Source organism: Hakea prostrata, chromosome 4 (assembly GCF_041222555.1).
Source record: "Hakea prostrata isolate BN-2017 chromosome 4, UWA_Hpros_2, whole genome shotgun sequence".
NCBI lineage: Eukaryota > Viridiplantae > Streptophyta > Magnoliopsida > Proteales > Proteaceae > Hakea > Hakea prostrata.
The window spans coordinates 30,075,302-30,089,731 of NC_142603.1; the positions used below are offsets into that span (position 1 = coordinate 30,075,302).

Sequence of the window (14,430 nt, forward strand, 5' to 3'; positions counted from 1 at the left end):
GGTTCATAAGGGAAAAAAAATTCTCAAATTTCGTGGGAAACTTGGGAAATTTCGTGGAAACTTGGGAAATTTCGTTGAAACCTGGGAAATTTCGTGGAAACTTGGGACTTTTTCCTATAAATTTTGTAGCTTTCCCAAATTTTCAATTTTTTTGTTTATTTCATGTTTCCCTAAATACCACGACAAATACCTCATCCATCAGAACTTCCCTATCCAAAGTGCGTATTCCCTCAGGTTGGTTATCTTAAGCATATTGATGACCAGACTCATAAAGTTACAGTTGTCAAACTTGACAACCATATGCATAAAATGTAATGGGATGTCTATGTTCGTTGGTTGGAGGAGACAAGCATAGTACTACTCAGCTCACAGGATGAATCTACTCTTGGCACTCCTCTTAACACTAAGTTGTATTTTCCTTTTATTTTCAACTATTTTGAAGTTAAAAATTATATATTGAATGTTATGTGCTTAAGTAGTTAAGTTTATAATGTACTTTTTGGACAACTCTACATTGATGTTATGTACATTGAATGACATATCTACATTGATTTTTTTAGCAAATACAAAAAATGTATTCTTTATACTCTAATTAGCTTAAATACAGGATCCCACCCCCAAAATACTCTCTAAAACCTGTCGAAACTTGTACGAAAAAGTCCTCGATTTCCTCGAAATTTCCCAAGTTTCCACCTATGTTTCCCATTTTCACCCTGTCGAAACTTGGGTTTCCCTCGAATTTTTTACCATGGACCCACCGGCAGGGGCTTTTGTGTCAAACTCTGATTTTTAGGGTTTTTTATGCTCTATATATTAGAACTTCGTGGTTTTCAGCCACACTTGTTTCTAAAGCCTCTAGAGAACGTGGGGAACCTCTCTCAAGCATTCTCATTGGAGTTGTGGAAGATCCTCTTCGAATCCTCAAAGTTCTTCAACAAATCCTCTTCCTTAAGGTTAGTGAATCATCTTCTACTACTGTAATCTCTTCTCTCTACTATTATTTCTTATTGTTTTGATTATGAGGAAAGTATTACACTACTGTAATGACCCAACCTCTGATCTCCTTTGGCTTAGAGTGAGTTCTCCTTCACTCTATGTTTTCCTTGAAGCCATATGGCAATTCTCCATATTTTTTATTTGGTTTTATTAACATGATCCATCCTTTCTGTAGTTTTCTATTCTAATCTGTGTTAGACTTGTTTCTTATTGGTTTTCCAAGCATGATCTATTGTTCTTATTCCTCTTTGGATGAATCCCTATTCATTCTGGCCTTTCTGTGTTGATCCGTGGTTTTAGCTTAATAATAGGGGTTTTGTTAGAACTCTATTTCATTGACCTTGCTTGATGCTTAGATCTTCATAAATAGTCTTAGTATGTTTTTATGGAGTTCCCCTTCAAATTTTGGAGTAATCGAACTTCAAACGAAGAAGTTATAACCGATTTAGGGTTTGTTGTTCCGTACTGTTCACTGGGTCGACTGCCTGGTCGACTGGGCTAGGCTACCACCCACTGAGTCAGTAACTCCAATTTTGCTCTGTTTTGCTCCGTTTCGACTCCTATCTCTTAAATTTACTTCTTATGGTCTACACATGTTTTCTCAAGCTTGTTTAGGTGATTTTGGAATTGATCTCTAATCTCTTACTTGAAGATTATAATTTTGGAATACGAGGTGAGTATTCCACTCACAATTTGCATATTTACATGATTGCTTTGATGTGATGCAAATGCATAAGTTATCTATTGTTGTTTCCCCTTCTTAATATTGTATCACTTCTGTAAGTACAGTAGCATGTTCATATTGTGATTTACGTATTGGAATGAATCATGAATGATATTGTATGTGTTTTGGACTATGATGAGATATGTATGAAATTTTGATATGATGTGAATGCCTAGGTTGTAATTGTGGAATAGGGAATGCCCTTTTGGCGTTTCTGTCTTTGGACACCAGTGGAAGTGGTATGGGATGCTTTTCTACGGTGCCCTTTGGCGCTTTCCCTGACTACTGGATGACATACCTCGGGCATGTCTAGAAGTGTTTGGCTAGGAAACCCTTGTCATATCTGACCCCATCGGAAGGGGAATTGAGACAGAGTGACCCGTGGCAGCAATGGGGATTTGTGGGCGCTCAAGACTAGTAACCAACCTGTGACAGGACATGAATCACATTGTGGGGGTCATTCATTGGTAAGGTTGCATGTGGTAGACTTAGGCTCGTGGGCACTCGAGATTGCGGGAAGCATGAGAGGACACGAGAGCTTCCCGTTTACTATGTGTGGATAATCAATAAGGTTAAGAGTCTACATAGCCCGGAAGGAGATGGTGACTCTAGTGGGAAAGGTACCGGAAATGATCACGGGAAGCGAGGAATGGACGTATCTAACCCTAAGGAGATGTGACTCATTAGATGACTCGCATTGGGCTAAGATTATCCCTCTACACGCGCCAATACTTAGATCAATGGTGATGTGAAAGAGTGTTGACCTAAACCCCAACCAAGGTATGTCCGGGAAGGTTTCAAGACCCATTTACCAAACGAAGAACCCAAGATGTCGGGAAGGCTAAGGGAGAGTGATTTCAGACCCACCCAAAGGAGTATGGTGCTATGACTTAATGCGTGTCTGCCAATAGAGACCAGCATACATTTATAGAGTTAGAAGCATACTTGCATTTATTGATTCATATCATTGCATTTATGTTTGCCTTTGATTGTGTGTGAAGATGTATATTGTGATTGGATATACTTGCTAAGTTCTTTTGAGCTTACCCTTCGGGGGACTTGTTTTTAGATGACTTTGCAGGTTCGGAAGAGAACCCGTGCTACGGTGCGGAAGACCCTTCCTCATGAGATGCAGCTCTGGAAGTCTCTGGAGAAGGTTATGACCAATGGGGCAGCCAGCTCACAGGTTTGGACTGCTCTAAAGGTTCCTGTTGATGGCAACCAGCATCGTCTTGTTTTCCGATGGGATCGTGAAATAGATGTTGACCTGAAGCTACAAAAGCACAACCCAACGGTGAAGAAGATGAAGACTGAAGAAGAAGAAGAGCTGACAGAAGATTTTGATTAGATTGCTTTTGTTTCTTCTAGACCTTTACTTTTATTTGTAATAGTTAGCTTTTCTTTAGATTTCGATCTACCTTCCGCGTTTGTTTGTGGGGTATATTTCCGCTATACTCTACAGTTTCTTTTGATTGGTATCTTGTTATTTCGGCACTCTGATATTCTTTTGTGATCCTTCTGAGATCCTTTCTTGACTTTTATTATTAGGTTACTTGAATACAATGATTTGTTCTTGCTTTTGATTATGTTATTATGCTAAGTGGATATGATCATTCCTAAACTTTATCTCCGGGGCTGTGAATCACACACTCGGGTATTCGAGATAGGGTACCAGCTGGGTGGATGTGACAATGCCACTATAACAAAGTGAAAAGAGCAGGAGAAGCAAAACCTAAGGCCATAGAAAAAGCTAATGGAGACTCGTTCAGCAAATAGAGCCCACCTTGTTGTTTACCACTCCCCAATCATACTCCCCATTTCCAAGTCCTGAAAAACATAGTAAGAAGGGTTAATGGTCACTTTGCCGTTTACATCAAGGGTAAGACTACTAATGGACAAAAGATAAACAGCAAATTTAGGAACATGCAAAACAAAAGATGACTTTAGGGAAGGGTAACAAATGATGGAACCCGTTCCAAAGACAGCAAAAAGAGACCCATCAGCAATCTAAACATTATTGTTTAATAGAACAGAGGAATGTGTATGAAATAAAGAAGAAAAGTTAGTCACATGGTCGCCCCAGAGTCAATTATTTAGGAGGGATGACAAGTGGTGACACTGTGACAACCTAAGGTACTTGTGTAAAGGAGTATCTGATGGGGGAACCATGGCAGAAGCAACACTCGTACTAGATTGCACAGAAGAAGATACGTTAAGTCTAGTAATCAACTAATGAAGGTGTTGGAGCTCGTCAAAGGAAAGACCTGTTGGACCACGTGGTTTTTCGGAATGGACTTGATGGGCAGACCCTTGATTTCCACCCCGGTTGGCATTTTTTCCTCCTCCATGACAATTTACAGGGTGACCATGCAACTTCCTACACTTGTCCTTAGTGTGATGTTCCCAACCACAATAATCACATTTAATAGGTGGATAACAATAATCACCTGTAAGGGCCTGGTTGCCTCCTGTTCCAGCCACCAACACAAATCTCTCTGGAATGTGAGTGTGCACCATTAGTGTCTGGTGGCTCTCCTCAGCCTGAACCATGACATAAGCTTGCTCCAGGGATGGAAAGGACTTTCATAAAAGGATCTGAGCTCTTATCTGATCATACTCAATGTTCAATTTAGCTAAAAAATCATAATCTTGAAGTTAATCTTCTAACTTCTGATAGGCAGCAACATCAGCAGCACAAGGTTAAATGCCCATAGAAAGTATCCAAGAAGAGTATTAAATACTGAGATAAAGTAAGTTCCTTCTATCCCAGCTGATGAATTTTTTGCCAAATTTGAAAACATTGTGCATTGTTTCCCATCTTTGAATAAGTTTTCTTGACAACATCAGGCAGAAGAAATAGCTTTTGACAATACTGGGTTCAATGGAATCAAGAGGGAATCCATAACCAAGCAATCATCAGTCTCGCACTTGTCTTGTGTTGTACCAAGAGAGGATGGCTTAACAAAAGTCCCGTGAAGATGACCTATAAGACCACAAGCACCAACCGCAAGAGAAACAGATAGAGACCAACAGAGGCAATTAGTCCCATTAAGTTTAACAATGGTCATCTAGAACAGGGAGAAATCATGATCCCGTGAAATAGAAAAAGATGGAGTTCTGTCCATCCGAGAAAAAAAAATATAAAAAAGAGGGAGGGGGTTAGTTTGGTTTTGGGGGGAAGGCAGGAATGAAAAAAAAGGGGAAAAGAAAAAAAAAAAGGGGTTTTTTTTTTTTGGGCCCCCGAGGTTTGGTCCAAGTCACTTTTAGTCCAGTTTACGTTTTCTTTTGCATATGGCTCCCCTGTGGTTTAAAAAATGATTAAATAAGGACAAACTTTACATAAACCGTTTGTTTAATAATTTTTGTGACAAAAATACCCTTGTTTTTTTTTTCTTTTCAATTTATTTGTTCTAGTTTTTTTCTTTTATTTAATCTATCAAAACAAAAAATAATTAAAAAAAAACAAATAAATCGAAAATCAACCTAAAAAATGAGATAAGATGAGAAAAACTCACGTAACAAGAAATGCTCGAAGAGCCAAGGATTTTCTCTTCAGATTCAAGGACGATGCCCAGTGCCAGATCCAAAACTCTGGTCCACAAAAGCTTCATCACAACACAGTCATACCAAACAAGTAACTTCAAAAAATAAACATAATGAGAACTTAGAACAATAAGGAAGGGATGCCAAAAAAAAAACCAGACAGAGCTAATCTTAAAAAAAATCTCAAAACGATGAGAGAAAGAAAAATCCAAAAAAGGGGGAAAACATTCATCCCAACCGAAAGAAAATTTCTTCAAAATCAAAAGCTCTGTTAAGGATCATAGAGAATCGTTGAGCAGAAGAATGGCGAAGATAGAAGAGAAGAGAGATCAATCAACAACAATTTGTTTCCATCGTGAATCAACAACCTTTACCCCGTTTTCCTCTTCCTAAACTTGCCAGAATCGGTCCGTCTTCCTCTTCCTAAACTTGATATCCCAGGTTTTGCATGACTTTGAATCCGTCCTTCTTCCTCTTCTTAAACCTAATCCTTCAATGTCGCAAAACCTTTGCTAAAAATTTAGTCTCAATCAACAGCTCCTCTTCTTAAACCTAATCCTTCAATGTCGCAAAACCTTTGCTAAAAATTTAGTCTCAATCAACAGCTATTTGTTTCCATCGTGAATCAACAGCCTTTACCCCATTTTCCTCTTCCTAAACTTGCCAGTCCGTCTTCCTCTTCATCCCAGATTTTGCAGGACATTGAATCGGTCTGTCTTCTTCTTCTTAAACCTAATCCTTCAATGTCGCAAAACCTTTGTTAAAAATCTAGTCTTGAAATCTCAATAATGATTTAAGTCTCAAACATTTCTCAGAACAGGTTCTCTTTCATGGTGATCTGCCGCCATTGCTCCCAAATCGAAATGGAACAACAAATTTAGGAGGAGATTCAAACAAAACAAATAAATTGAAAAAAAAAAAAAAAACTAAATAAAGGAGAAACCATTTCTCAGAACAGGTTCTCTTTCATGGTGATCTGCCGCCATCTACCTATCTGGGCATCGTCCTTGAATCTGAAGAGAAAATCCTTGGCTATTCGAGCATTTCTTGTTACCTGAATTTTTCTCATCTTATTTTTTGGGTTGATTTTCGATGTATTTGTTTTTGGAAATAAAAGAAAAAAACTAAAACAAATAAATTGAAAGAAAAAAAAAAAAACAAGGGTATTTTCATCATAAAAATTATTAAACTAGCGGTTTATGTTAAGTTTGTCCTTATTTAATCATTTTTGAAACCACAGGGGAGCCATATGCAAAAGAAAACATAAACCGGACTAAAAGTGACTTGGACCAAACCTCAGGGGGTCCAGATGAAAATTACCCAAAAAAAAAAAAAAAAAAAAAAAAAAAAAAAAAAAAAAAAACAAAACCCAAAACAAAAGAAACACCCAACACACAACAAAACCACCCAACAAAAAAAAAAAAAAAAAAACAAACAAGGAAGAGAAAAAAACCAAGGACAAGCGCCCCCAAAAAAAAAGCGGCCCCCGCCCACCACACCACAACCCCACCCCCCAACCCCCCCCCCCCCCCCCCCCCAAGCGGGCCCCCGCGGGGGGGGCGGGCCGCCCCCCCCCCCCCCCCCCCCCCCCGGGGCCCCAACCCTTTTAGGCCCGAAACCCCGCCCCCCCGTGAAAGGTAGGCTACTAGGAGGAGACAACACCCCTAGAGACCACGTAGTAGAGAGGTGATGGCTCAAAGGTTGTCGCTAGGTGAAGGGAAGGTTGCTGGGAGGTGGCGACACTCCTAGAGAACCTATAAAGGAGAGGCAATACCCCTAAGAGAGATTGCAAGGAGGATGGGAGGCCTGCGGTGGTTCTACGATGCAGAGGGGAGAGAGAGAGAGAGGCGGAAGGGAGGAAGTGAGGGCGGCGGTGCTTAGGGTTTTTGGTTTTAGGACTTCACAGATCCGAGGATCAGATATGTGGCTTCTGCTACCGTGTTGAATGAATTGAGAAATCCTAACTAATGTCATACCAGGCATCAATTTATATTAGTAATATGCAAAGAAAGAAATAAATATTCCCAATGTGAGATTATTATAATAAAACATCCTAATAGAAAATTCTACTTTATGAATAAAACTACTAATACTATGCATTACTACAACCCCAAATCCTTTATGAGAATGAAAACTAAGCCTTTATATGTAGGAATTGCTAAAATGATATGTTAGGACCCTAGGATGAGAGGCCTTGTGGAATGAGGGTTAGTTAGGGTTATTTGATATAATAAATAGAGGGAAGAAGGGAAGAGAGAAAAGAGGGAATAATTAGGGTTACCCTAGGGATGAGGCCATGTGGAATGAGGGTTAGTTAGGGTTAATTGAAATTATAAATAGAGGGATAATTGAGGGTTATAAATAGAGGGACAAGTGAGTAGAGAGGATATCGAATGTTTTATGAGAGTTGTTGGGACACCACTGTGAGGTGTGGGGGTGACTGGCACCATAGAAACCAATGTTATCTTGTTATTTCTTGCATTCTTGTATGAATTTTTGGGAAATATTATTAGGGTTTTATCAATTGGTATCAGAGCTGTAACGATCCAAGGAGAGGTGATGGTGCTGCCTTCTTTTTCTAGTGAAGGAGGAGTTCAGAGATGGATTTTAGAGGTTCTTCTCTTCAGCTGGGAGAACCAGATCGAGGAAGAGCAGTGGTTGGGGGTAGCGATCCAACATCTGGAAGGAGAGGCACTTGACTGGATCTATCACAAGAATTGGACGGCATTTTCTTGGACGGGATTCAAAGAAGCCCTGAGGTGTGAGTTTAGCGACGGGAGACAACCGACATCAAATTTGGAGATAGACAACAACCAGGTTGAGAAGTATCGAATGAAGGATGAAGTACTGCCGGCTACGGAAGTCACGCATCACCAAACGTGGAGCAAAAAGATGAAGATAGGATTGAGTGAAGATACCTACCGGACCAGAGTGGAGGAGCAATATTCTGCTATAAAATCGAGATGCAGTGAAGTGAAGAAGCATAGAAGGAGACCAGGTACAATCGATGGCAAGTTGCAAGCGGCCAAAAATTCTATTCGCTGGAAAGGAAGAAGACAGTGGAGTTTTAGGGTTTTTGAGGTTGGTTCGGCTCAACCCAAACCGGTCAATCAGTTTGATTCAAACATTAACGGCCAAGGAGCTTCTAATTCGGGCCCAATTCAGGTATGCTTAGAATCAGATTTAGAACCCAAGAGATCCAAGTTCAAAGATTGGGCCGTATGTTTTCCTAAGAAACCCCCTTGGGCCCAACCCATTCCATTAATCCCCAGCCCATCGTATTTCATTAACTCAATATCCAACCCCTATTTGTTAACCCATGATTTTAAGTGTTTATGTCTAGCCCATTTAATAGAATTATTTTGGGCCAATTACAGTTTCATAACCCAAAACCCAATCCCTACAATCAAACCAACGATCAGCCCATTACTCTTCACCCATGGGTTTAAGTATTTGGACCTTACTCCTTTTCATCATCACTCATGGGCCTGGCCCATTTCGTACACCCAAAATCCAAGCCTTTTCAGCATTACTTTAAACCCAAATAACTAAAACGGGTCAAAACCCAAACCCAAACCAAGCATGAACCAAGAACTTGCCAGAAAATGGTCCAACCGAACCAACAAGTTGGGGAACCATCGTCTTCAACCTCTGAACTTCAGAATAGAAAGGGAGGCGGCAACGTTGGAGCTGCAGCAACTGAGGAAAATCCATTGTCTTCCAACAGCTGCACGCAGGCTCCTTGAGATGCAGTGGTGCGATGGGGATTAATTTCGTTGCAGGAAAAAAAAAAACGCTCCAAGTCTGATTTTGAGTAGTGGGTGTGTTATTCAGCCTAAGAGGATGATTTTGATTTACTACGGTTATGCGGCACCATCACACGACTAAACTTCAACAATTCCATCACCTTGAGGACAAGGTGATTTTCGAGGGGCCGGTAGTGTTAGGACCCTAGGATGAGAGGCCTTGTGGAATGAGGGTTAGTTAGGGTTATTTGATATAATAAATAGAGGGAAAGAGGGAAGAGAGAAAAGAGGGAATAATTAGGGTTACCCTAGGGATGAGGCCATGTGGAATGAGGGTTAGTTAGGGTTATTTGAAATTATAAATAGAGGGATAATTGAGGGTTATAAATAGAGGGACAAGTGAGTAGAGAGGATATCGAATGTTTTATGAGAGTTGTTGGGACACCACTGTGAGGTGTGGGGGTGACTGGCACCATAGAAACCAGTGTTATCTTGTTATTTCTTGCATTCTTGTATGAATTTTTGGGAAATATTATTAGGGTTTTATCATGATACTACTAAATTTGTTTTCTGTTCTTTTCTCCGTCATGTTGAATTTGCTGAACCTAGAAATGGTATCCACTTCCTCATGGGGATGACAGCAACCAAACCAATTCCCAACTACATGGCTTACATGGAGTTGAATTGCTTCTTCTTCTTCTTCTTCTTCTTTTTTTTTTTTTTTTGGGGGGGGGGGTGTAAAATGAATTGCTTTTCTTTTCATTTACAATGTGGCCAAAGTAATTCTCTATTGTTTGTGCATTTATTAGTATCAGATTATGCCAATTAAACACCCTCAAACTGAAATTAGTCCATTTTTAGAGGAAAATTTTCTGATGCACTAGGATATCTTAAGTCCTCTATAGTTCCCTCAAAAACCAATGGTAAACTTCCAAACTATGCATATCATAAATTTTGGGCAAAGTCATTCTGATCAACAGATTCCTCTGTGACATAGAAAACTATTACTATAACAGGAGATCAACAATCGCATTAGTAGATGAAAATTATTTTATGATATATAACTTCTAGCGAACTGTTGAAAATGAAAAAAATTCAAAATATTTTATATGTATCAACTGAAAGGGGGCAATAAGAATAGGTCACACACCATGCTTCCTCTGCTTGTCCAAGACGTCAATTTCCATCTTGTAACAATATTTGATAAAATTTGTCTAGCCACATCAACCTAACAAGACAGTCAATGAAATATAAAACATCAAGGATAAATACTACAAAGGAAGTATAAAATATTCAAATCACAAAATAACCAAAACACTATCACTACTAGCTTCATATCTGTCAACTGCATTTTGTCTGTCACCCTCAAGTTTTCCATTCTATTCAAGTATTCAAGCCACTGGCCTTTCACATGCTGACACAGGACCCTGGAACTAAGTACACATTTTTCGGATATGGTCCCAATTTAGTCTTTCTATTTCCCAACTGTCTTACTGTTCAGAAGGCTATCTATCAGAATTTCTGGGACTGCTGTTGACTGAGATCAGTAAACCACGTTTAATGCTTTGTCCAAATTACAAATTCTGGTTTTTTTTTTAAAACGCTTCCCAGTTCTGTAATATCCCAAAATTTCATCTCTAAGGGTCATATTTTGATCAAGTTTTGAAGATGGCGCTATCTACCCAATAAGGTACACTTGACAAGAATTCTAACTTTGATCTAACAGACCTGTTGTGAGTTAAAGAACAACTCTTTACTATCCTGCTCTGTGATTCTGATCATCTTTGGTTTCCTGGTAACTAATGATTTCGTGATTAGGATTCCACTAATTTAGTATTAGATCCATGGCCAAAGGCAGCAGCAGCTGAAGTCAATCACATATGGCTGATATCAAAAAGGTTCTTAATTATCTTCTTGGACAGTTGAGGCAACTGGAGAAGTCAGTTGCTCAAATGTATTGGTGTTTGAGTGCCCTTGAATTGTCTGTAGCACATTAGCACCTCGAAAGGAAGAGCGAGATGTCCTTTCAAAGAAGAAGAACCTGTAACTCATGTTAACATTGAAGAAATTCCAGCAATTGGAGATGACACAAAAAACAATGTGGTTGAAGTAATAGTAGTTCACAACTGAGATTAACCCATCAGTGAAGAATGTAAGTTTCATGACTCCACCTGAGTTTCACGGAGAAAGAAAAGAGCCATCTCTTGGAAACTTCATTGACCACGTTCAAAAGTGGTCAGAAAACTATTTTGATCTGTAGCTGGACGTGCGCCATGCCTAGCCTTATCCTTAAATTCAAAGTTCCTCTCAAGTGAGGGAGAATCGTCATAGTCTGATGAAGGTTTGTTGGGAAATCAGCAACACCTTGTCCAGACTCTGCCCCAGCTGAAACAGGCACACTTGGGCCATTTTCTGACATTACCAAGGCCCATATATCAAGCAATTGTTAGCAAAGGTCCAGCGAGATACTTTGTCTGGCTTGTGGAATCCACGAGGCCCTTACACGGATACGTGTTTGGAGATCAGAATTGTTGTCGTGTGGAGTAGCTTCAAGATCTGAACTATGAAACATTGAGAAGATGACTTAATTACCACACTCTCAGTTACTAATTTATGTGAATCTGTTAATGACAATTAGATTTTATTCAATTTTCTATTCTGGAGTGTAAATTTTTTCATGATTTTATTTAATTTCAATTTTGATGGATATCTCCATTATCCAAGAAAAGTTGCAATTTTGTGAGTAGGTATTATTATTAATAAAGACATGTATCCTAGCCTCACATGATTTCTAAAGAAAACTTTTGAGTGCCTGTGTGAGACAACCACTGATGTTAGAAACAGCCCAGGTGAGACGCCCTTGTGAAGGTAAATAGGACATGTTTCTTCAAGTTGGTCAGTGACCAACCTATCCTATTTTTCAGCTCTTTCTTCAACTAGTGAGTTCAATCCATCTATGATTCTGATCGTTGCTATTGGCAACTGGTACGCATAGTTCAAGTTTCAGCCGAGATGGACCAAACATTGCAGCCTTCCAAGAAACCGAGATGAAACCATGGGCAGTTTTAGTAGTCCCAGGTTTGGAAAAGTTTCAACAATATTTCGGAAATTCTAGTAGTTTAGAGTCTCTACTCAATATTTTGGAAATTGCAGTGGTTTCAACCAACATTCCGTAAGTTTTGGTAGTTTGGGCCAATAAATGCCAAAGTTTGACCAATTTTAACCAATTGCAGCAGTCTGCCAAGTTTCGACTGGTTTCGGTAGTTTTGACCAGTTTTGACCAGACCATCATATGTCAAGTTTTCCCCCAAAAAACCTGGGTCTGCCCCATCGACCATATCTCAGTTTCTGCCTAGTTGAAGCTGACTAGAAACCAAGATCTTGATCCTTGCTGGTAAGTTTACTGTTGATCTCTACTAATTTCTATGTCAGACTTTAGTTTATCATTTTCACAATGTTCCACTCTCAGTTTTAAGTTCTCTGTTTATGAATTCTTCAAGTTACTGACTATGCATGCTGACACGGGACCATAGAATTCAGTTTCTATTTCCTAGCCATGATTTAAATTTAGTATCTACTATTTCCTAGCTTTCTCACCTAGTCCAGAACATGGTTCAAGAATGCAGACTTAGACAATCACGCCCTTTCAAAATAATGAGTTTGGGTCAAACTCTCAGTGAGATGTGGGAGTTTCTTCTTTTACAATGTAAAATAATTAATACAAGCAAGAAGAGAAAAGAAAAAAAAAACTGACGATAGATACAAGATAAGATCTCTGAAACTCTTGCACAGATAACACAACAAGCATGACTATCACCGGTTTTGGGTTGGCAATTTTGTCTGCACTGACAAGTAGCAGTTTCCTTTGAAAAACTCTTAGCGCCAGAAGTCAAGTACTTGAGGTAGGGGTGACTCATGAGTCATGCCTAGCTAGGTTGGAATGTAGATACTTAGACAATCAGCCCTCAGTGTCTTTTTTGTTTCAAGATTAGTGTTAGAGGCTGATGTTGTTGCAAGTCTTCAACTAATCCCTTGAAATCACCATAATACTCAATCAGCGGACAGCTCTTCTGAGAGTAACTAAACATCCAATCATATAAGTCATATACACACAAAATATATATATACTCTCTTCTTAAATCTGGTTGGACATGTCATAGAACATAATATTATTAACAATGGAAGAATCAACACCATTCCAAATTCATACTTTGATGACAACATTCATCACGAGTCCACATTTCCTGCACAGAAACCGAGACTGTATCCTTCGAATCGACAACGGGACAATCCTCCTCAATACTTTGATTTACCTCGGGCATGGATACAAGCATACACTACCTTCGCCTAAAGAAAATAAATTTTTGCTCCTTTCAACTTAATGCTTATAATTTGGAACGGTATACCTTCCTTGGAAACATTCTTCGAAGGACCAGCCATGGCCAAAACTTACACCACGATAATAATTACAAACAAGAATAACTATCACGAACATAGGAGGATCCAATTGTCTTCTTCACATTTAATGCATGCTGACAATTACAATACTTTTGTAGCTTGAGTCTATTGCTGCCATGCATGGACAATAGAGAGAACTACCAAACTCCAAGTAGATCACACCTTCAGTAGATAGGCTCTAAGGCCATGTAACGAAACCAGAACCTTTACTGAGGATCAAACGAAGACAAAGCAGAGAGAAGACGGGAAAGAAAGAAGAAAACAAGAAAACAAGATGAGAAAGAGGGACGACTCAAGCGAGCCTCTCCCCTCTAGCTCGCACCTTATTTATTACTGGTACAAGCTCAAGATTAGATCCCAATCTGATGGAATCCATCCTACTAATTTAGGATACACGACATAACTAATCTAAGTAAAAAGGAAAGACAAGATTCCACCAAATCAGCCAACTTGACCAACTAATTTTCTATTCTCCGTGACCCACTTTCCTTATTTGATTTTATATTCTCCATGATATACCTTCTTTATTTGATTTTATATGCTCTATAATCCACTTTTCTTATTTGATTTTATATGCTCCATTATCCACTTTGCCTATTTACAACATTGAAATGTCAACAAGAATGTTAAGCAATATATGCTAAGCAAATGTAATCCTCCATTAGGCTTTTCAAAAATAATTTTTACAGTTACTACATTATTTGTTATTGAAGCCCTGAGGTCAAGGCATCTAAACAGCCTCCAAGCAAAAGTTGTTAGGGTAAGACTATGTAGGAAAATTGACTCCTTCCCTGGACTTTGCTTGTCTGGAAGCCTTTGGCACCGGTTTGCCCTATTATATTGTTTATTAATTATGTTATTAACTAAATTTAATTAAAAAACATAAACATCATCATTGTAAATAACACTAATAATTACGTAAATACTTGTACTAATATTCCCTTTTTATAATCCTCTCCACCA

General features: G+C 39.0%; 1 protein-coding gene across 3 annotated transcripts in view; it reads right to left on the reverse strand.

Annotated features, from left to right (window-relative positions):
* LOC149018670 (pentatricopeptide (PPR) repeat-containing protein / CBS domain-containing protein) overlaps positions 1–14,430 on the reverse strand; it is a 99,345-nt gene that overhangs the window by 44,595 nt on the left and 40,320 nt on the right. For all 3 annotated transcript variants that reach the window (XR_016172961.1, XM_089152819.1, XM_089152818.1), the window contains exon 9: positions 10,160–10,237. Coding sequence is in view for 2 of the 3 variants with exons in the window: in XM_089152819.1 (XP_089008945.1) it covers positions 10,160–10,237 (78 nt within the window). In the remaining variant the exon portion in view is untranslated. The remainder of the gene's footprint in view (positions 1–10,159; positions 10,238–14,430) is intronic.